At 46.1% G+C, this 21232-nt stretch overlaps 1 protein-coding gene and 1 long non-coding RNA gene across 4 annotated transcripts in view; one reads left to right on the top strand and one right to left on the bottom strand.

Annotated features, from left to right (window-relative positions):
• Positions 1-7471, top strand: part of PKP4 (plakophilin 4) — a 47696-nt gene extending 40225 nt beyond the window's left edge. For all 3 annotated transcript variants that reach the window (XM_014966545.1, XM_014966544.1, XM_014966543.1), the window contains 7 exons: positions 282-432; positions 2451-2646; positions 3703-3787; positions 3890-4007; positions 5017-5148; positions 5860-5933; positions 6485-7471. In XM_014966545.1, the coding sequence (XP_014822031.1) occupies positions 282-432; positions 2451-2646; positions 3703-3787; positions 3890-4007; positions 5017-5148; positions 5860-5933; positions 6485-6733 (1005 nt within the window). In that variant the 3' untranslated portion in view covers positions 6734-7471. The remainder of the gene's footprint in view (positions 1-281; positions 433-2450; positions 2647-3702; positions 3788-3889; positions 4008-5016; positions 5149-5859; positions 5934-6484) is intronic.
• Positions 7472-15823: 8352 nt separating this feature from the next.
• On the bottom strand, positions 15824-19220 carry LOC106902745. Its single transcript, XR_001414577.1, has 2 exons — positions 19165-19220; positions 15824-16069 (listed from the first exon to the last, which is right to left on the bottom strand). It is a non-coding gene; the product is annotated as an uncharacterized LOC106902745 (long non-coding RNA).
• Positions 19221-21232: the final 2012 nt, after the last annotated feature.

The raw sequence follows: 21232 nt of genomic DNA, 5'->3' as shown, positions 1-21232 counted from the left end.
AAAACCAGCTAAGACTTTCTCATTTTATGACCGTTATAAAATTGATCTTAAAAAAAACAAACTGTTTTTTTTCAGTAATTTGTCATCTATTAAGATATTTTATGTATTAGACCACTTCTTTTAAACATTAATGGGTGAAAAACAACAAAGAGCCAACCCTTTATGTAACAGAAAAGCCGGGGGTTTAAGGTGGCATCTTTTCTTTGGAAGATGCCCCTGAGACGGGGGGCTGTGTCGGTGGGAGTGTGGCAGGGCTGTGAGTAAGCAGAGCTCTGCTGCAGTTCGCAGCCTACATCCGAGCCGCCGTCCGGAAGGAGAAGGGGCTGCCCATCCTGGTGGAGCTGCTGAGGATGGACAACGACCGCGTGGTCTCCTCCGTGGCCACCGCCCTGAGGAACATGGCCTTGGACGTGCGGAACAAGGAGCTCATCGGTGAGTGCTCCAGCCTGTCCCTCCCGGCACGGAAAAGGCACTGGGATGAGATTCCACCGTAGAACAGTGGTGTCATTGCTCTGACCATGTCACTCGTGCCACAGAGAGTCATCTGTTTGACAGCAGTAGCTTTTCAGAGTAATATAGACATTTTAGTTTGTCTTTAGCATCGTGCAGGGCAGTCTCTTTGCCGTGGGTGGAAGTCACCTCAGCAAAACTCGTCTGGACAGGAAACTGTCACTACAGAATCTGGTGGAAAACACAGCTCCTGCCTCGGAGCTAAATGGTAACCTTCTCCAGGGTTTTGGTGTCCCTTATGTGTCCTCAGAGGATGGGACAGCTCTGCTGCCGGCACATCAGGAAACACTTGGTTTAATAGTGTTGGGTAGGGAGAGAGGGAAGAAGTCCTCTCCAAGCAATGCATTTCCACGGAAACCCAGGTGTAGGGCAGCACAGATGTGTCTTTGCTGAATTTAGTCACCAACAAGGGTGCTTGCTAGAAAACTTACTGTTCTCCTTTGGGCAATTTTAATACTCAATGCTTTGAGCATTCGTCTGTGCCATTCTCATCTAGCATTTAAAGAACCCCAAACAAGGTATTTTCTGCCTTGATGAGGAATCTCAGTCTGTTACAGCAAGCGTTGAACCTGCCTCACCCTGGGCTCCACACCGCTGTGGCCTGAACGACCCCTGCTAGCCCAGGGCTAAAACATCTCCTCCTGTTAGAGAAGGGTTTGCTGTGCTCTGGAGTGGTGGGATAAGGACATAACAACTGCTTGTACAGATAAGAGTATCATTATTCTCAAAAAGTAAGTGCAGGTGAACAGGATTTTGTTATTTATTTCTGAGGCTTCTCTATTTTGGATGCTCAGAACTTGTTTTCTTGCAGCATAGGGGTTGCACATGTAAGAAATTAGGGAAGTCCTGTTCCGTAGCACCCACCACACACAGACTACACTCGGGTGATACTCTCTTTTCAGGACTTTTTTTTCCCCTTCCTGGCAGAACTTTCCAGTTCAGGAATTTGCCTCCACCTTCTCTGTCCCTGCCAAAGCCTTAACTATGAAAGGATTATTGGCTTTCCAGATACTTTATGCGAAGATGACTCCCAGAGTGTATTTTGAGGGGTGAAGCGTGTCATAAATTACCCCACACTACTGATCTGTTTTATGCAACGTTTCTGGTGATGGTAGGGGCAGGAGGTGGTGGGTTTACACGGTCTGAACTGCAGGAGAGAGGTGGCTGGGGAGTGCAGCAGAGAGCAGCGTGGGGGCTGCGGGCAGGGAGAGCCCAGCGCGCTCGCGGGAGGCTTCCATCGAGTTTGGAAAGTTGTTCCTTTAGTTTGCAGAATTCCTTTTTGGATTTGTTTTTTCCCTCAGGCACGTTACACAAATAGATCGCTAATGGCTTTGTATAAAGCTTATTAATTAGTCACTGCTACGTACTAATACATGTCTGCAATAAAATCAATTAATCGTTCAATTAACGGCACAGCCTAAAGAGGGAAACCGGAATGTCCTGGCTTTGGTTCATTCCCTTTGTCTGCAGGGGGATTATCCCGTGTGCCAGGCAGTACCTGAGATCTGATCCCGTGTGACTCACAAATAAGGTGCACAGATTGTCTGAAAGAAAAAAAGATTCCAGGTGCTGTCAGGGCTTCTTTAACCTCCCCATAAACAACCCCAGGAATGTGCCCCCTCCTTCAGTCATCACCAATAGCGGGACACCTTCCCGTGAGTGGTTCTGCTTCCTCCAAACAGTTCCTGTTTACAAATGCTCCTGCTTTAATGCAAAAATGCAACTTCCCACATTTTTTACGCTAAAAGGAAAAAAAAATAAATTCAAAACTAGTCTCTCTTGACCCTGTGTAAAATGTGAATTCTTGGAAGGTTTCCATGGGTTTGATCCTGTGTTTCTTACTGCTCCCAGGGGCAGGTTTGTGATGAGTCCTGTCGTTTCAAAGCTCAACTGCCAAAATGCATGTTTTTTAACTTGGTCCCATTGATGGGTTTTTCTAGGCAAATACGCGATGCGAGATCTGGTTAATCGCCTTCCGGGGAGCAACGGCTCGAGCATCCTGTCCGACGAGACGGTGGCCGCCATCTGCTGCGCTCTGCACGAGGTCACCAGCAAGAACATGGAGAACGCCAAAGCCCTGGCCGACACGGGAGGGATAGAGAAGCTGGTGAACATCACCAAGGGGCGGGGGGACAGGCAAGTGGGAGACACTGCACACCCGGGGGGTTTCTCCAGTCCGTGGAAAACGCTTAAGGATGCGGGAAGCGTTTGTGTTTGAGTCCAGCGAAGGGCAACAAAGATGATTCAAGGACTGGAGCATCTCCCTTATGAGGAGAGGCTGAGAGAGCTGGGACTCTTTAGTCTGGAGAAGAGAAGGCTGAGGGGAGACCTTATTAATGCCTACAAGTATCTCAAGGGTGGGCTGAGGGAGGAGGGAACCAGACTCTTTTCAGTAGTTGCCAGTGAGAGGACAAGGGGGAATGGGCACAAGGTGGAACATAAAGGGTTCCACTTGAATATGAGGAAGAACTTTTTCATGGTGAGGGTGACGGAGCCCTGGAACAGGGAGGGTGTGGAGTCCCCTTCTCTGGAGATCTTCAAGACCCACCTGGATGCTCCTGAGTAACGTGCTCTGACAAGCTCTGGGTGGTCCTGGGAGTTGGACTAGATGATCTCTATGGTCCCTTCCAACTCTAAAAATTCAGTGAAATTCAGTGAGTTAAGAGAGGTGCCCGTGCAGTGCCAGCTGAGCAGGTGACAAAGCCCGACGGGCGCAGGGAGAAGGGGCAGGCAGTGCCACCAGCTCTGCCTGTTCCCTGCTGCCGTCTCCAAGGCTCTTACAGTTCCATGCAGGGATGGCACCGACGGGGCCTGATCAGGTTAAATGGTCTTGAAAAAAGAATTGTCTCCTCTTGAACACCTACAGGATTAATAGAATATGTAGGGCTTTTCAAAGTCAGAACGCGTCAGCACCTTTGTCGGGAGGTATCGCAATAGCTATTGATGATCCAGCACGGCCCTTTGGTGGGCTGTGGGGAAACCTGCCCTACCCAGCAGCTTCCCAGCCAGCGGGGTCTGCTGGGGTGGGACAGAGCGCCCCGGCCCCGCAGGAACGTGGTACCGAGACCCGGGGAGGTGACCTGGCACGGGCTTCACAGCACCAGGGGTTAGGCTGTTGTAGGCAGGAACGTTGTTCTTTTCAAGTGGAGTGAAGTGGGTTTTCTAACCACGTCCTACCTGTCACTGCCGCAGGTCGTCGCTGAAGGTGGTCAAGGCAGCTGCCCAGGTGCTGAATACCCTATGGCAGTACCGAGATCTCCGCAGCATTTACAAAAAGGTAACCTGCAAAATTGGCCGACACTGGAAAACAGTTCTACTAAAACTCCTAATGTAATGAAAAGCAATTTATTTTGACTTTTTTTTTTTCTTTTTGCCCCAGGACGGGTGGAATCAAAGTCATTTTATTACACCGGTATCAACACTAGAGCGAGAGAGGTTCAAGTCACATCCTTCTTTATCGACAACAAATCAGCAGATGTCACCGGTCATACAGTCAGGTCAGTCACGAAACGGAGAGGTTCACTGACGGGCACCTGCCACCCCATGTTGTGCTGCAGGCTCACAACGTGGGAATTGTCTTCTTCTGGGATGAAGCTGGATCAGCCACTTCCAGACCGGGAATGAGCGCCGGCTGCTCGCGGGCTCTCGTTCATGGGCCAGGAAACACCCAGAGGACTCACCTGGGCTTTGCACCAACTCTCTCCCTCTCCCAGGCCCCTCACTGACGCTGTAGGTGCAGCCTCACAGAACGTGGGACTCGAGAGAAAGCAACAGACCAGTAACGGGGACTGTTTTCATTCCCAGTGGTGTCACGTCCCATTGGGATGGGCAAGGCACACACAAAAATCTTACTTTTCTGACTCCTCATTTATTTCTCACCTTTGTTCCTTTAACATTTTCAGTGCTAGGACTTAGATCTTCATGAGGGGGCTGATACAAATCCTACCCAAAGCCTTGTATATTGTCCTCATTTGGCATTTTATTTTATACAATTTACTCATCTAGTTTTACGTGAATAATCTGTTAACGCCGAGAAACGCCTGTCTGCCATGACTGGTGAAATAAGCGACCAGTTCCTACGATACTCCTGTTTAATTACTTCTCTACATAAAAGTGACGATGCTCACACATTCCTTCATGACATGGTTGACTTGAAAAGCAAGGACTCAGACAGAGGTTTGGTTTGCTCCAAGAACACACCCGTAGTGTCGCAGGGAGGGAAAGCAGCGTGTCCATGGTGCCCAGAGCTCCTTCAGCTGCCCCAGTGCGACGCACAGGACCCAGTCCTGCCTCCGGTGCTGCACAACCCTCTGTTTAAGCAAAACCTACATAAACCCATGAGCATTAGCAGGAGTATCAGCATCTAAATGCAAACAAAGCACATCATCTGCAAACAGAGGTGGATGCGGTCTCCTGTCTCGGTGTAGGTGTTAGGAGGAAGGGATGAGAACGAAGAGGAGGCCGGGGGGGGGACAGGGTGACTGATAATCTCTCTCTCCCCTCCAGTTGGCAGCACGTCCTCATCTCCAGCCCTCTTAGGAATTAGAGAACCCCGCTCTGAGTACGACAGAACGCAACCTTCTATGCAGTATTACAATAACCAAGGCGACGTCATTACACATAAAGACATTTATACTGGTAAGTTACTAGTTCGGTGGGCTTTTAACTGGAATACACAAATATTCCTTGTCGGGGGAGTTGATACGATCACAATAGGGACAGTTGCACCAGCAGCTTGTGACTACCTAACGCTGTTTCCACTTTGATTTATTGCTCTCCCTGCGTGTGGAACGGAGCAGGTTTCCCCTGTCCCTGCCGTGTTCCTTATAACTGCAGAGTCAGAGCAGGGCTGTTTAGATACTGGGGGGTAAGAGGTGTTCAGAATTTTTATTTAAAATCATATTACAGAAAATTGTTTATTATGCACATTACATTTATTATTATGTAATAAATAATAACATGCAGTTGTATATTATAATAATATAATACTAGTCTATTATTAAATTACACCAAGAATTCATCTTTTCCCTGATCTCCCTTTTCTTTCTAAGTATTTGACCCAAGTCACAAACCAACAGAGATGGCAGTGACTAAAGAGGAGGAAATTCCTTGGTTTAAAGGTTATTTGTCTGTAAAACAAAAGCCAGGGACACAAAAAAGCCTTTTGGTTTCAATGTAACTACTGCTGAGGGACAAAATTTGCCTTTATGGTGTTTTGTTATCAGTAGATGCTAAAATCTGCAGAGTTGTTTGGGTGCTGCGTAATTTCTTCTGGGTAAAATGGAAGCAAATGACTTGTCGATGGGAGAGTAAAGACTGAAGTTTACGCCATGAACTGTTTTCTCACAGGTTCCAGCAAACCTTCCCCAATTTACATCAGTTCCTACTCCTCACCAGCACGAGAACAGAACCGGCGGCTACAGGTGACTCCCCAGTTCTGTTCTGGGACACCCCCGGTACCTCCCCACGGCGGTCGCTGGGACCGGTGGCAGCTGGAGCCGACTCCGTCACATCGGTGCCGGTTTGGGAGCGTGTCCCGGCGCAGTCGGGCTCCAGGCTCCCTGTGCTCCCGCTCACGGTGCTGCTCTGCTGCCAGCACCCTGGGCTTTTCTTCCTGTGGTCACATTTGGAGCGTGTTCTTCTGACGGTGGGATCTGAGACCACTTTTCTGACCTGACTCTGGGGTTTTGGGGAGGTGTGGCCAGGTTCTGTACTTCTGCTCTCCCAGTACTGCCTTTGGAGGTCACCCCCAGGGTGCAGGAGGTGCGGGCAGGCTGAGAGCTTTTCCCATTTCGTTTCATTTACAAACGAGGTGCATTTCACAGAGGTTTGAATCCCCTGTTGCTGTCATCTTGGGTAGAGCTGCACCCTCAGTCAGGGAAAGGGTCTGTGTGATGGGTGTGAGTTTGAGAAATTAGTATTATCTCTGCTAATTCTATTTCTAAAGCTTATTTTTCTGTCATTTTGTCAACAGCATCAGCAATTGTACTACAGTCAAGAGGACACCAACAGGAAGAACTATGATGCCTACAGACTGTACCTGCAGTCCCCACACAGCTACGAAGACCCCTATTTCGACGACCGCGTTCACTTTCCTGCTACAGCAGATTACACGACCCAGTACGGACTGAAATCAACCACGAATTACGTAGACTTTTATTCCACCAGACGATCTTCTTATCGAGCAGAACAGTACCCAGGGTCACCCGACTCCTGGGTGTAGCATCAAAGAGGAGAACAACGGTGTGTTTCTCATCTTGCTTGGGAAGAAACGGAATGGCCTCGTTTGCTGTGTCGGTTGTGAAATGTGAAAGTGAAATAAAAGAAGGAACAAGGAAGATTTTATTTTTATTTTTTTTTGAGTGAGGAATTGTCAGGAAGAAAACCTGGAAGGGATGGTGTTTTGCTCTGTTTAGGTGTTAGGTATAATTACTTGTAGCTCCTGTAGTCTGGTGAGGGTGTGGGCGATGTGATGAAAGGTTTGAGAATTGAGTAAAATGCATTTGGAAAGCGTGTAGGTCAGAGCAAATTACAGCTGTTTTTTTTTTTTTTTTTCTGTGAATAAAAGTCTTGTTCTGATAGTTTGTACAGAAACAATACAATGGATGACCTTGTTTTATTGCTATTACTAAATGTCAGGATTGTACGCTATTCCGTCTTGTAAATTCCTCTGTTGGTGTAAATATGGAAATGCCACATCGGTTCAAGTGCCATCCATTTGTAACGCAGTCTGTCATTTTAAAAGGAATTTGAAACATCGTGCACAAAAACAATTCCAAGAAAATGTTATAAATTTTAAAAGAAAAAAACCCAACTTTTAAAAATGCCTATTGTAATTCTGAAGCACAAAGTCCAGTCCGGTGTCTCCCCTCTCCCATCCCCCCCCATTCCATAAGGAACTTCACTGCCATTTTCTATGCACATGGAATAACAATAAATATGGACGTCTCATCCATGGAAAGCTGCTCCCTGCTCATTTTTTTTTTCATTGTCTGTGTGTGATATTTGGAACAAATACCATGAATATGAAGTCTAATTGCAGGGATTTAAGGAGGTTAAATATATCAAAACATTTGGGCCATTTCCCAGCTTCCTTCAGTGTGGATATTCTGATTTTCCAGGCTGGCAGAGCACAGCGTGAGATGACACACCTTCCTTCTGTTGCTCCCGAGATGGGTATTTTTGCCTTTGATACGGGCAATCCAAGATATTTCTGACCTCTATCCTGTTTTCTTCCCATCCCTCCTCTGCTCCTCTCCTTGCTCTCCCCAGGAAAATTAAGATGATCTTGCTTTCATAGAAATTACAGTCTCCATATTGACTACGTTCTGCTTGGTTTTATTGACAATAAAAATCTTTGATTATTTTAAGTAACTAAATCACATACTTTCCTCCCCCCTATGGGGAGTCTGTTCCTTTTACACTGTCTGTAATCAGGATTATTGTTCCTCGTCATGGCACTTCTCTTTGGTTTTCAGTGATTCTGGGTGTCCTGATGGCAGCAGTGAAATAAGAACAGGTAAGTGGGGCTGCTCCAGGTTTACATTAAAAGGTAAATTCACTTTTCCTTCATCGGTTGGGCTGCTCCAGCCCCGACTGGGAAAGGGGCAAGGGGCGAAGGGGCAGAGAGGGCAGTAACAGCAGTGGGGGGTGGGAGAAGTCACAGGCTGCAAAGGAAACCAGGAACCAGCCACCAGGGTCTTCCTTGGCTCACAATCCCATCAGAGTGGCACTGTGAGCTCCTTTAACCAGAGATACCATTACTTTATTTAAGATTCTAAATATTTTAAATTTAGATGCATACAGCTTGCAGGGCATTCATCAGTATAAAATGCATGTATTGTCAACAAATAGGGAGTTTTCTTTTTGCTCTTATTAGGTTTTTCGGGTTATCAAATTATTTTTTTTAATATTTACTTAGCTTTCTTTAGAGCATTTTAATTAACAGTAGAGTTGATAATTACATGATAAGTAGCTGTGCTAGTGTAATCATCCTGGATGTGCTATTTTCATACAACCCAATCAGATATGCTTAAAACGTGCAACTGGAATATTCTAGAGGAATCTTGGGCTAACCCCAGAAAAGCAGTTGATTGGGTTTTGTGAAGGCGACGTAGGACAGTGAAGCCCCCCCCCAGCTGTATGGCTCCACACACCAGACTGACTCCAGACCCAGCCTGCTGAAAGCAACGGAACAGCGTCACCGCAGCGTCACGCGCTGGGCGCAGGGACCAGCCGCCGCGGCGCTGGATTCAGCTGGCACCTCCTCACGGGGCTGGTGTCCCCACAAACCCGGGGCAAGCTGCAGTAGAGTATCTGGAGTGGATTATTGCTCAGAGTAAACGTTCACTGTCCAAAGGCTGCTCTCAATGTTGAGAAGAAAAGACGGAGCTGCCACTGAGACTTTAATTTGACTCTGCCAGGAGCGCGAGGTCATTTCTGGCAGCGCGTTAGAACGGGGGGTGCCAAACCAGAGACAAAACCCACGGCACCGCGTCCCAGAGGCTTTCTGTCAGCCCTTTCAGAAGCTGGAGCAGGCACGGCAGGTGAAAAGCAACAGCCTGCGTTTTTCCAAGGAAAGAAGCCAGAGCTTTAAGTCTTGGGAAGGTAAACCTGGTCTTCAGGAGGGCTGAAACACAGGAGACAGCCACACCGTACGTTTCCCTCAGCCTTGCCTGTGGTCGAGGAGGGTGTTTGATGGGAAAGGATTCATTACAGGTTTCTAAGTTTGGCATATGTTTAATTAGTTTACTCAAAAAGTAACTTAATGCTTTGTCAGATTTTAGCATCATTTCATTTTACCCCCTCTTACAGAACACTTACATTCTCTGTATAACTTTCTGGTGAAAAGATTAAAAAACAACTGGGAAAGTATATTTTTTTCATTCTTCCATGGCTTAGAGCACGGGGAATGTTCCCATTTCCCATGCCATGACTCACATCTGGACTGAGCCCAAACGCAGAGTTCCACATGGATGCATCACTTTCTAAAAACCCTGTGGCCACAGGCCATAAGAGATGTGCACCATACGCACCAACCCAACCAGAATGCAACACCTGCTCTGCAAAAAGCACTGCCCGATGCCAACCACCCTCATACCTGACAGCGAGGTGCTGCCTCCTGCTCTGCATTGACCTCCTGCTCCTGCACTATGCTCCATTCTAATGCAACATCTGCAATAGAGTTTATTGGAGAAAATAAGCCTCATGTGCTGTTGATGTCAAGCTCTAATATCAATTGTTTTGCTATTAAAATGAAGGTTAGGAAAGGTATATTCACAATAACATGCCATCTATCCTGCACATACAAACATCAGGTAGACAAAAGGGACTGTATTTCCAGGTATCCCTCTAGAACAGAGAGCAGCAGGCTCTGCTGCTGAACCAAATTGATATAAAGCTACATTTAAATAAGTGAAGTAAAGAAACAAAGGCTATGAAAGAAGTTCCTGTGTGTTACATACTCTGTTTCATGCATTACTGAAGACAAACTGGGAGAAGGCCAGCGTAACACATGGATGCTCTGCCTGTCACCACCACCATACAGACTACCTGAAATGTCTAGGGCAGAGCCCACCATTCACACGAGCTGGTCACTGCCCCAGGGTGGGCTTGGGACTGGGATCCATCAGGGTGTAACTGGAAGCCTTATGAAGACTGATGAGAACCCACCACTCACCAGCAGCAGTGTCACCCCAGAAACCAACCGGCACACACTCAGCTCCATCAGTGGAACTATTAGGAGGAGGGTTAAGCCTACGCACGAAATTAGTGATTCAAAGGATGATGATGATGATCTGTGCTAAAGTGCTTTGCCATTGAGCATGCTCTGACTCTGCAGCGACATGCCAGCTCCTGCAAGGAAACGATCCAGACAACAGTATCCCTGGTCTGTGGAAACTAGTACGTTTAAAAAATAAAGTGAAGTTGAAAAAGAAACTTCAAGAATTAATCCCAACCGTAGGCAAGGGGGGGGTGTGAGGACAAGAAAATGTATCAGAGCAGGAATACTTTATGGAGTTTTCAAAAGAGACTGCAACAGCTTCTTCAGTGACACCATCACATGTACCTGCCAAATGTGGGCACTTGTACATAACATTAAGGTTTTGGTTCTTTTTATATGTTCAAAGCATTTCTCTGTTCAAACTGCACAACTCCCACACTTTATTTAAAGAGGGGAGCACTCCCAGGGGGCGAGGGCAGAGCGGGTGATACAGACAGAGGACGTTCAGGTGTCGCTCACAGCCCTGTCGAACACCGGCCAGGAACAGGCCGTGCTCACTGGGAAGGCATGCGATTGCATGGTGAAAATAGAAAGTTCCTGCCTCTGTAGTTCATCTAGGGAATAGAAGTGGTTGTAAAAGGCTGTGCCGGGTGTGTCAGCGCTAACGGCAGCCGGGTCACAGCCCTGTCTGCCCACCCGCCTGCGGCACTGCCTGCACTGCCCTGCCACGGGGACAAACACAGCTCAGCTCCCCTCTGCCAGCCAGCAGAGACCCACACTGCTGCACAAAGAGCAGGCGTTCCCCTGGGGAGGCTGCAGCAGCACCGTGGCCGTGGACACAGCCAGGGCTGGGTCGGGCTGTGAGGGGTCACCAGCCTCAGCCGAGAACTGACCGCCCCGAGTCCTAGCCCAGAGCCAAAACCACAGCCACCACTCCTCCCCGCTACTGCAGGGCACCCTACTCATTAGAAAATATCTTTATGCATACCATTTCTTATACCAAGTATCACCTCGTAGTCTGTTCTGCTTTATATGAGTTATGTGTAAAACAATAACACAAGCAGCAGGGTATTCAATGGGGTAATTTCCAGCTACTTCTTAAAGTCATACGTGGGTTCATTTTTCTTGACTGTGAAGAGTGTGAAATGAATTATCTCCCATCGATCGACACAAAGCAATCACACACTACGAGAAGAGATGGATCTCCATTAGGACTAAACACAAAATATCTCCAGCTCATTACCAAAGGCTTAAAATCAAGTCACTGCATTGTAATGCAGGTCACTTGACTATGGCCTGAAATTATTTAAATAGTTAAGCCAAGCCAGAATCTGCCAGTGCCTCTCCAGAATGGCCAGAGGGACACAGGAAACTGAGACAACCATAGCCCATGAAATGCTGAATTACAACTGTTGGCTGTCTCCCCTCTGCCAAAAAATCAATCCTTGTAGATGAGTGCTTAATAAGGGAGCAAAGCATACGTTCCTTCAGTTTGGCTGTAAATTTTCCAGCACTCCTATTGATCCACATCCCCTTTACAGCTGTCACTCACCCACTATGCTGTTTTAGGAGAGGATTTAACTAATTTCAAACATTGCACACAATTATAAGCCCATACAATGTGTCCTGCTTTGGGGTGGAGCAGAGACAACTTTGAGGTCAACAGTTTAATTTCTTGGCTAAGCCTCTTCTAACCCCCTGCAGCTGGCAGACTGCTCACCCCGTGCTGTGACAATCAGGGTCAGCTGAAGCGGTTGTTTGCCCCAGAGGGGTGGCAGCTGTGGGGAGGAGGGGACAGGGCAGGTGACCCAAACTGACCAACGGGGTGTTCCCTCCCATCCATGCTCAGTATAAAAGCTGAGGGAGCAAAGAATTAGGACTCCTTCAGTGGCTGATGCCTGAGGGGGGCTCTTGTCAGTTTGTCTCCCTCATTGCTGAGTCCAGCCTGGGACTTCTACAGTGCCCACTGGTGACATCTTCTTGGGAATTTGGTATGGTTTTGTATGTATCGTATCTACTTTGTTGTTTCCTTTTTATTTTATATAATTATATATTAATTATATATAAAATATATGTATATATTATATTAATATAATTATATTAATATTTTAATTAAAGTAGTTTAGTTTCTTCTAAACTCATAAATCTCTTTATCTCTCTCCTTTCTCTCCTTGGAGCAAGAGGTGGGAGAGAGCATCTGTTGTGTTGTCATTGGCCAGTCTGGCCCAAACGTGACACAGTGAAACAGGGGTAAGGCCATTCATCAGTTGTCAAAGGGGCATTTAGTTTGAATTTGTCTAGCTTGCTGATATTCATAGGTTGCTTTGGGTTAGATGAGACCTTACAGACCACCCAGTCTCACCCCCTGCCCTGGGCAGGGGCATCTCCCTCTAGACATCTCCCTCAAAGCCCCATCCAGCCTGGCCTTGAACACCTTGAAATATTATTAAATATTCAAGCATTAGAAAAAAAAATCTTTAAAATTGTATAGGTATGTTGAGCCCTGCTCATGCCTGACACGCTAAGGAAATTCTGTAGTTTGGCTGTAAATTTTCCAGCACTCCTATTGATCCACATCCCCTTTACAGCTGTCACTCACCCACTATGCTGTTTTAGGAGAGGATTTAACTAATTTCAAACATTGCACACAATTATAAGCCCATACAATGTGTCCTGCTTTGGGGTGGAGCAGAGACAACTTTGAGGTCAACAGTTTAATTTCTTGGCTAAGCCTCTTCTAACCCCCTGCAGCTGGCAGACTGCTCACCCCGTGCTGTGACAATCAGGGTCAGCTGAAGCGGTTGTTTGCCCCAGAGGGGTGGCAGCTGTGGGGAGGAGGGGACAGGGCAGGTGACCCAAACTGACCAACGGGGTGTTCCCTCCCATCCATGCTCAGTATAAAAGCTGAGGGAGCAAAGAATTAGGACTCCTTCAGTGGCTGATGCCTGAGGGGGGCTCTTGTCAGTTTGTCTCCCTCATTGCTGAGTCCAGCCTGGGACTTCTACAGTGCCCACTGGTGACATCTTCTTGGGAATTTGGTATGGTTTTGTATGTATCGTATCTACTTTGTTGTTTCCTTTTTATTTTATATAATTATATATTAATTATATATAAAATATATGTATATATTATATTAATATAATTATATTAATATTTTAATTAAAGTAGTTTAGTTTCTTCTAAACTCATAAATCTCTTTATCTCTCTCCTTTCTCTCCTTGGAGCAAGAGGTGGGAGAGAGCATCTGTTGTGTTGTCATTGGCCAGTCTGGCCCAAACGTGACACAGTGAAACAGGGGTAAGGCCATTCATCAGTTGTCAAAGGGGCATTTAGTTTGAATTTGTCTAGCTTGCTGATATTCATAGGTTGCTTTGGGTTAGATGAGACCTTACAGACCACCCAGTCTCACCCCCTGCCCTGGGCAGGGGCATCTCCCTCTAGACATCTCCCTCAAAGCCCCATCCAGCCTGGCCTTGAACACCTTGAAATATTATTAAATATTCAAGCATTAGAAAAAAAAATCTTTAAAATTGTATAGGTATGTTGAGCCCTGCTCATGCCTGACACGCTAAGGAAATTCTGTTATAACCCTTCTCCTTTCGCATGACTGTAACTCTGCACCATCCACCCTGTTCAACTGTTCACTGGTTATTAATTCTGACAATGAAGCTGATAAATGACTAAGCAATGCAAGTCTCAGTTGCTTTTTTTCTTAACTTTTCCCATTTAACCCAAGTAAACTCCTAAGTTCATTTGTTTGAACAAGGTTGAAAATATCTGAAACCTAAATATGTAGTCTTCAACAGAGTCTACTGACTTAACAAATTGCACAAAAAAGCAAGTCACCCTGGAAATACTTTCTAGGTGTCTCCATGTGTTTTTTGCAGATCTAGCTGCCATGCACTTTTCTTTGCCTCTGTGATTCCCTTCCCTAATCTAAGTGGTTTTAAAATAAGGCACTAGGTGCGGTGGCAGTTCAGGAGTGAGATCCTGAAGGCTGTTTGGTCCCATGGCACAGGAGGTGCTGTGCAGGCAGGACTGTGCTGTGGTGTTAGAGTCACAGATGGGCTGGAGATCACAGGGCTATTGGCACAAACTGTCCCTGTTGCACTGTAGCTGCTGTCCTGCCATGGGGACAAACGCACTAAGGTGAAGATTTCTCTCCAAATAGCCTGAGACTGCCCTAGTGCTGCACAGGGTACAAGCTGCGGAGTTTGCAAAGCCTGTGTGTTGAGATATGAAGGGCTGAGAAGGCTCATTTCAGCTTCCCAGCTGTGTTGGTCCTACAAATGCTAAAATCCTCTGCTTCATGCCACCATCTAGTGGCAGTGTGTCTGTAGAGTGACGGTGGAGAGAGTATGAAATACTTCTGTTTCCTTGCCAACAGAATACAGACAAATCGCTTCCTGCACCTTCCAGGCAGCACGTAAACAAGATCACAAGGAGGACGAGCTGCTCCAAGGCTTCTATTCCCACAGTCTGCAACACATTATTTATATAATATAGTATAGTATGTATTACTGCCCCATACGTGCTGATCCTATCCTGCAGTCTGATGGGGAAAGAGGAATCCCTCTGTCTCTCTTTCCTCTTCATTTTCTTCTGAGTGACTCCTCAGGCAGAAGGACTAACCCTCTGTGTGCCACACTGCCTCTGGAAAAGCTAACTGGGCAGCAGCTGGAGAGAGCTGCAGCTGGCTTAACCCTCAACCCTGACCTGTGCGCTCAAACAAGGCAAGACTGCAGCCTGCCTCACAAGATCAACCTCACTGTAACTATTGTGACAACACAATCAGAAGAAAAATGGGTATACTAAAACTGATTATTCAATTTTAGCACCTCTGCGTTGTTCTTACGACAGTCTGCAAAGTCTATCAATTATAACATCTTCCTCTTGTTTAACTTTCATTTTTATTCCTCTGAGCAAACACAGGAATTGCATTTTAGCTCTGTACCACTACAATGTTATGCCAGGCCTTCTACAAATGATAACCCGCCGAACAAGACCAGGGCAATTCACAGCTCCCTCTCCATTTTCCAGCTTCTTGAGGCGCTTCCAAGGAGCGTGCCCTGATCTCTGCTGCTTCAGAAAGCTCCTGTTCCAATGGCAGTTACTGGAGAACTTGAATCACTTTCTACCCACCATGAAAAGGGTAAATTTCTTGTTTACAGCTGGGTCTGGTATGAAGCCATTGTATGGCAAAGAATTCCCATTAAATTACTGCATATCCTGTGCTCCCTAGTGGCTCGTGTATATCTGGTCAGGAAAATTGACACTGATGAGTAATTTGTTTGACGAGCTCCCAGGAGTTCAGTATCACAGGACACGTAAAACCTGCAAGATACTAACAAATATTTTGCTTTCCTTTGCTTCCCACCTTTAAGCTGTTTTCTGAGGGTGAAGGTCCAAAGCCATGATGAACAGCAACAAAATACAGTGAGTTTTTATGCTTAACGTTTCAAGAAACAAGTGTTGCTGTTATGATAGGACAGAAGTAGTGAAATCTGTGTAAGGGCTCCCATACAGCTCAGCACAGTGCAATTTTATTCTTTAGAATTGATTCACTTATTCCACTACTCAATAATATTCTTTTTTTAACAAGGACCCTTGGGTGGATAAAACGCATGATGACAAAGGTACATCTTTCCAGTCATTCTATCAAAAAAACTTGATTCCATCACCAAAAATTAGCCAGTAAGGTATATCTTCTCCTTAATGATATTAGCCTTTACCTTCCAGCACTACCATATGGCGCTAGGACACGTCTCTGTCTCCTGTAGTCTGTGAAACAGCTGGCACCCAGATCCCAGCCAGGACTTGGACTGCTCAGGGTTCCTGGAGTAAAGAGGTAAGTGTTACAGATGTGAGGGCAGACTTCCTACAGATTGTGTCAGATGCATAATACACGCCCTAGTGAACAATTATCTCAAGATAAGAATCACTGAACATATGGCTGCCTTCACTAATTGGTCTTCTCTGTGTTTTAAATACTTAATAATGTTGCAAAGAACATTATTGTTAACTTTATGCTGAACTAAAAATTCAAGACAGGAAAAAAATATTTAAAGCAAGGATTACTAAAAAAAGTCATATATCTGCATTAGAATATTTGTCCCCATCATGCTCCTGCAGCCTTTAAAAATAGCTTTATTGCCTCAATTGAAAAATGTATTGCCTATCTGTAACTGAGCTTTGGAGAACAGCAATAGTATTTCACATTCAATTACTAGATTAAAACCAGTATCGGTTTAGATCAGTAACCACAAATTACTAATTCTGATACTTGAAAATGCACAATGCTGGAAATAAGGTGAATAAGGGAAAATACTGCAGAGTCATGAGCAACAGATTTAACAGCACAGAGGTATGAATTAAAACATGATACATGAGGAAGATATTCCATATGTCTGTGTGCTGAGTGCTTGTTTCAGATGTGGACTGTGCCTGATGTATAATTATGCTAATAGCTACTAGCTAGATTGGATCAAGTGATCAGGCAGTCTGCTTGGAAACGTGTTGATTCTTGACTCTGCTGAGAGACTTCTCAAGCTTTGCAGTCAGGTAGTAACTTGCCTGGAGAATGCAGACTCCAAGGAGGAATTCTCACCGAAGGTGAACGTGTTCCAGAGCAATAGCAGCACTGCTCAGGAAAATTTCCTATGATTGTCTCTTTATCACAGTTAAAATCCTGTGCCTGCCCCCACATCTGCCCCTGCTTTCCCACATCTGCCTCCATTATGAAAAAACCCACATTCTAAAAACACATAGAACATTACAGTATAAATTCCATTCCTAATTCAGTCATTCACAGCGTGCTACCATTGAAAGAAATCTGTCCCTACCATCAGATGGACATCTCTGAAGTCTGATATTTATGTGATTGGGACTTCAATGGAAACAGGACTGAGAATGGCAGGAAAAGGAAGAGATCTCAACTGCACCATGTGGTTTTTATGTTTGCACTTGCATTTCCGTGCCGTGGGACCAATTTAGCGTGGGCCAAGGGCTCGGTTTGTCATTATGGCTTTAGCATTAAAAGCATAAACTCTTATTAGGTGACCTAAAGTCTGGATTTTACAGGCAGTGAAGGAGTTGTCTTTTAGACAACTGTATGAAAATCTAAGCTTAAACATTCAAACCAACAGATACAAATCTAAACCTGCTCAGAATTGCCTTCTTTCAATCAGTTTTATAAAGGTTGTGGAAGATGTTGCAGAAAGCGTGGGTGAGAACTGCTGTGGCTTTTATGCCTCTGTAGGAATATTGGTTTGTTTTTAATGAAAGCCAAGTAGGATTAGGTTTTGATACTGAAGTATACTTGTAGACAAGGGGCAGAGATGGCTACCTTGCAAACACAGCTGGTATTTTAAGCAGAAGCATGAAGCCAATAGACATAACTATTAGTTTTCATGGTATCAGTATTTATTTCTCTGCTGGTAAGAAATATTTCTCTGTAACAATAATATGACAAACCCTTACCACCAAACAAATACTTCAGAAAAAGTTTCCTTTGTTCTCTCTCCTTCAGATCGTTGTATCTGAAAGAATTTCTTTCCCCAATCCAAATTGTTGTCATCCATTTCAAGCTAAAATACTTATTGGCAGAGGCATGCAGTACTATTGACTTTAATATTTGCAAAGTAAGTTGCTTTTCTAGGGAGGAAATTGCTGCATTTCAAAGCTATTTCCTGCCTCATACATACTAAACCAAACTAAAAAATCAAATCTGGTTTAGACTGGATGCCCTGGTTCAGGCTTTTTCTGCTCTAGAAACCCCAGCCAACAGTAGTCATCCCCAAGGAAGCCGTTGTGCTGTAAACCCCCGCTGGTTTCTTACACCATGGTCTCTTCTACTTTTTCTACTTCATTTCTGATTCCACTTAATTGCATCCTGTTTTTACATTCTCTCTCCTTTTTTTTTTTTTGGTTGTTGAGATCCAAGAATAAGAAAAGCCCAAATAAAGCATGAGACTAATGTTTTTTTCTTTTTTCATGTTTTGCTTTCAGAATCTCTAAAAAAGCTAATTTTTGTGAGGAAATGCTTTGGCACAGCAAAGCAGAACATGTTTACAGCATTCTAGAAAAATCTCTTCAGTGTTATGTACTATGATTTCAGCAACTGCTCACAGACAAAATTCACAGAGTCTCATCACAATATATGCAGATTTTGCTCTCTGACTCAGCCAGGGGTTGCTCTTGCATGAGTCAGGGAACTGAGAGCAGTATTTTCATTGCTGTCTTTTTAAGCCACCAAGTATTGCAACACAAAATAAAATAAAATTTAAAAAATAAAATAAAATAGCAAGTGTTGGTAGTGCTGAGATACTGCTCATTGCTCCCCCTCCCAGCACACAAAGGCACACAGACACGTATGCACACAGGCCTTTTTGCCTTGTCTGCTTAGCGACAGGGTAAGGGTAGAGTGGGAACCACCTTCCACTCTTCCTGCCCATCACTACATAAAATGCCTGGGGACCCAAGAGTACCATTGACTTCATACAAAAGATCATAATCACTGGCAGATTCAGCAAAATGCCAATTTTTTACTATGATTTCTTCTACTGTATGCCATAACTGAAAAAGAATCAAGCAATACTGTAAACTGAACATGTTAGAAATACTTGTCCTTACAGCCAGCCTCCCAGAAGACACGTGAGATAACAACATGTGGTTCTTCAAATCATAGAATGGTTTGGGTTGGAAGGGACCTTAAAGATCATCCAGTTTCAAACCCCCTGCCCTGGGCAGGGACACCTCCCACCACACCAGGTTGCTCCAAGCCCCATCCAGCCTGGACTTGGACGCCTCCAGGGATGGGGCAGCCACAACCTCCCTGGGCAACCTGTTCCACTGTCTCACCACCCTCCCAGTGAAGAATTTCTTTCTAGTATCTAATCTAAATCTTCCCTCTTCCGATTTAAAACTCTTACCCCTTGTCCTGTCACTGCCCTTCCTGACAAAGAGTCCCTCTCAGCTCTCCTGTAGCCCCTTCAGATATTGAAAGGCTGTTACAAGGTCTCCCCAGAGCCTTCTCTTCTCCAGGCTGAACAACCCCAGCTCTCAGTCTGTCTTCGTAGGGAGGTGCTCCATCCCTCTGATCATCTTTGTGGCCCTCTGCTGGACCCGTTCCAACAGGTCCATGTCCTTCCTGTGTTGAGGACTCCAAAGCTGGACACAATATTCCAGGTGGGGTCTCGCAAGTGCAGAGTAGAGGGGCAGAATCACCTCCCGTAACCTTCTGGCCACACTTCTCTTGATGCAGCCCAGGATGGGGTTGGCTTTCTGGGCTGCAAGCACACATTGCCGGCTCATGTTGAGCTTCTCATCCACCAACACCCCCAAGTCCTTCTCCTCAGGGCTGCTTTCTAGCCATTCTCCACAGTGATTCTTCAGCAGTGCTTCCTATCTGTCTGCCAACAGCATTTGCTGACAAAGGAATGCATTTTACTTTGTCTCCACGTTGTTTTCCATGCACTATTTCAGCCATCTTTACCACAGCAAAAAGAAAAAGCGTTTCCCCCATCGCATGTGCCTTTTTGCCTTTCACTATTAACTGTGCTGGTTTTGGCTGGGATGGAGTTAACTTTTTTGGATTTGTGCTGAAAACAGTGCTGATAACACAGAGATGTTTTTTTTATTGCTGGGCAGCACTTACACAGAGTCAGGGCCTTTCCTGCTCCTCACCCCTGCCAGCAACAGGCTGGGGGCACAGGAAGATGGGAAGGGACACGGCCGGGACATCCCCATGACCAAGGGATGTCCCAGACCATATGGTGTGGTGCCCACCAACAAAACCTGGGGTAAGGAGGAGGAAGGAGAGGGCGTTTGGAGGAATGGTGTTTGTCTTCCCAAGTCACCATTAAGTGTGATGGAGCCCAGCTTTCCTGGAAATGGCTGAGCACCTGCCTGCCATGGGGAGCAGGGAATTAATTCCTTCTTTTGCTGTGCTGGTTTGTGTGGCTTTTGCTTCACCTATTAAACTGTCTTTATTGCAACCCACAAGTTTTCTCACTTTTACTCTTCTCAGTCTTTCCCCCATCCCACTGGGGGGGAGTGAGTGAGACTTTTCCTTGACCTGCCTGTGTGTTAGAGGACGTTTCTGTGATCACACAGCCTGTGACTGGCTCTGGCTCTGAGGGGACATGAATTCCAAAGGAGATGTCCTGTAGCACTGAAGTTCTCTGCTGTCTGCCCAGGTGTGAGCTCCAACACAGCCTTTTCCTCAGGTGAGGTACATCTCTACCCAGAGCCTGATTTCCACTAAATTCGGAGCAGAGGATTTCATCTACAGTCTCTAGCGCTCTGTCAAATGTGGCCAAGAGCTTCCAGGGGCTTCAAAAGTCCTGTCACAGGAAGGAATACATCAAACCACAGGAGCTGGATGTGTGACCCTGGATTCTGCAGGAAACCCAGCTAAAAGAAAATTAACAAAACAACACAGGAACAAAAGCAATGATAAAATTTCAAAAACAACAGTAAAAAAAGCTTGAGACACGCACAAGTGAGAAAAATCCTAAGCGAAATACCACAAAGGAAACCGTGAGCCTGTAGCAAGAATTTTAAAAGCCTATGATGGACAACCCTGACACAACAAAGAAAAAGGAGTTAACACGGGGAGACCTGGAGGCGGTGGGACCGAGGGGAGGGCGGTTTCCAGCGTGGTGAGGCGGGCAGCAGGACACCGCACGCTGACCCCCCGCCCAGCTCTCCTCACGCCTTTCCTCGCCCCTTCCTCCGGGCCCGCACGGGGCCCTCTCCCTGGGCCGTCCCAGACCTCCTCAGCGGGAGCCGCGGAACCGGCTGGGACACGGCACCCGGAGCCGCTCCCGCCCGCTCACCGCAGCGCTCGCCCGGCCCGGCCGCCACGGCGGTCCTTCGGCCGGGAGCCCGGTACGGGCGGGGAGCGCCCCTCATCGCCGCTCCCTTACGGCTCCTCAACGCTCCCGCCCGCCCTTCATCGCCCCCCACCGCCGCCGCTCATACTCCTCACCCCCTTTC

The sequence above is a fragment of the Calidris pugnax genome, unplaced genomic scaffold, assembly GCF_001431845.1.
Source record: "Calidris pugnax isolate Ruff unplaced genomic scaffold, ASM143184v1 scaffold48, whole genome shotgun sequence".
NCBI lineage: Eukaryota > Metazoa > Chordata > Aves > Charadriiformes > Scolopacidae > Calidris > Calidris pugnax.
Note: the sequence above shows the minus strand (reverse complement) of the source record. Positions and strands in the feature narration are given on the sequence as shown.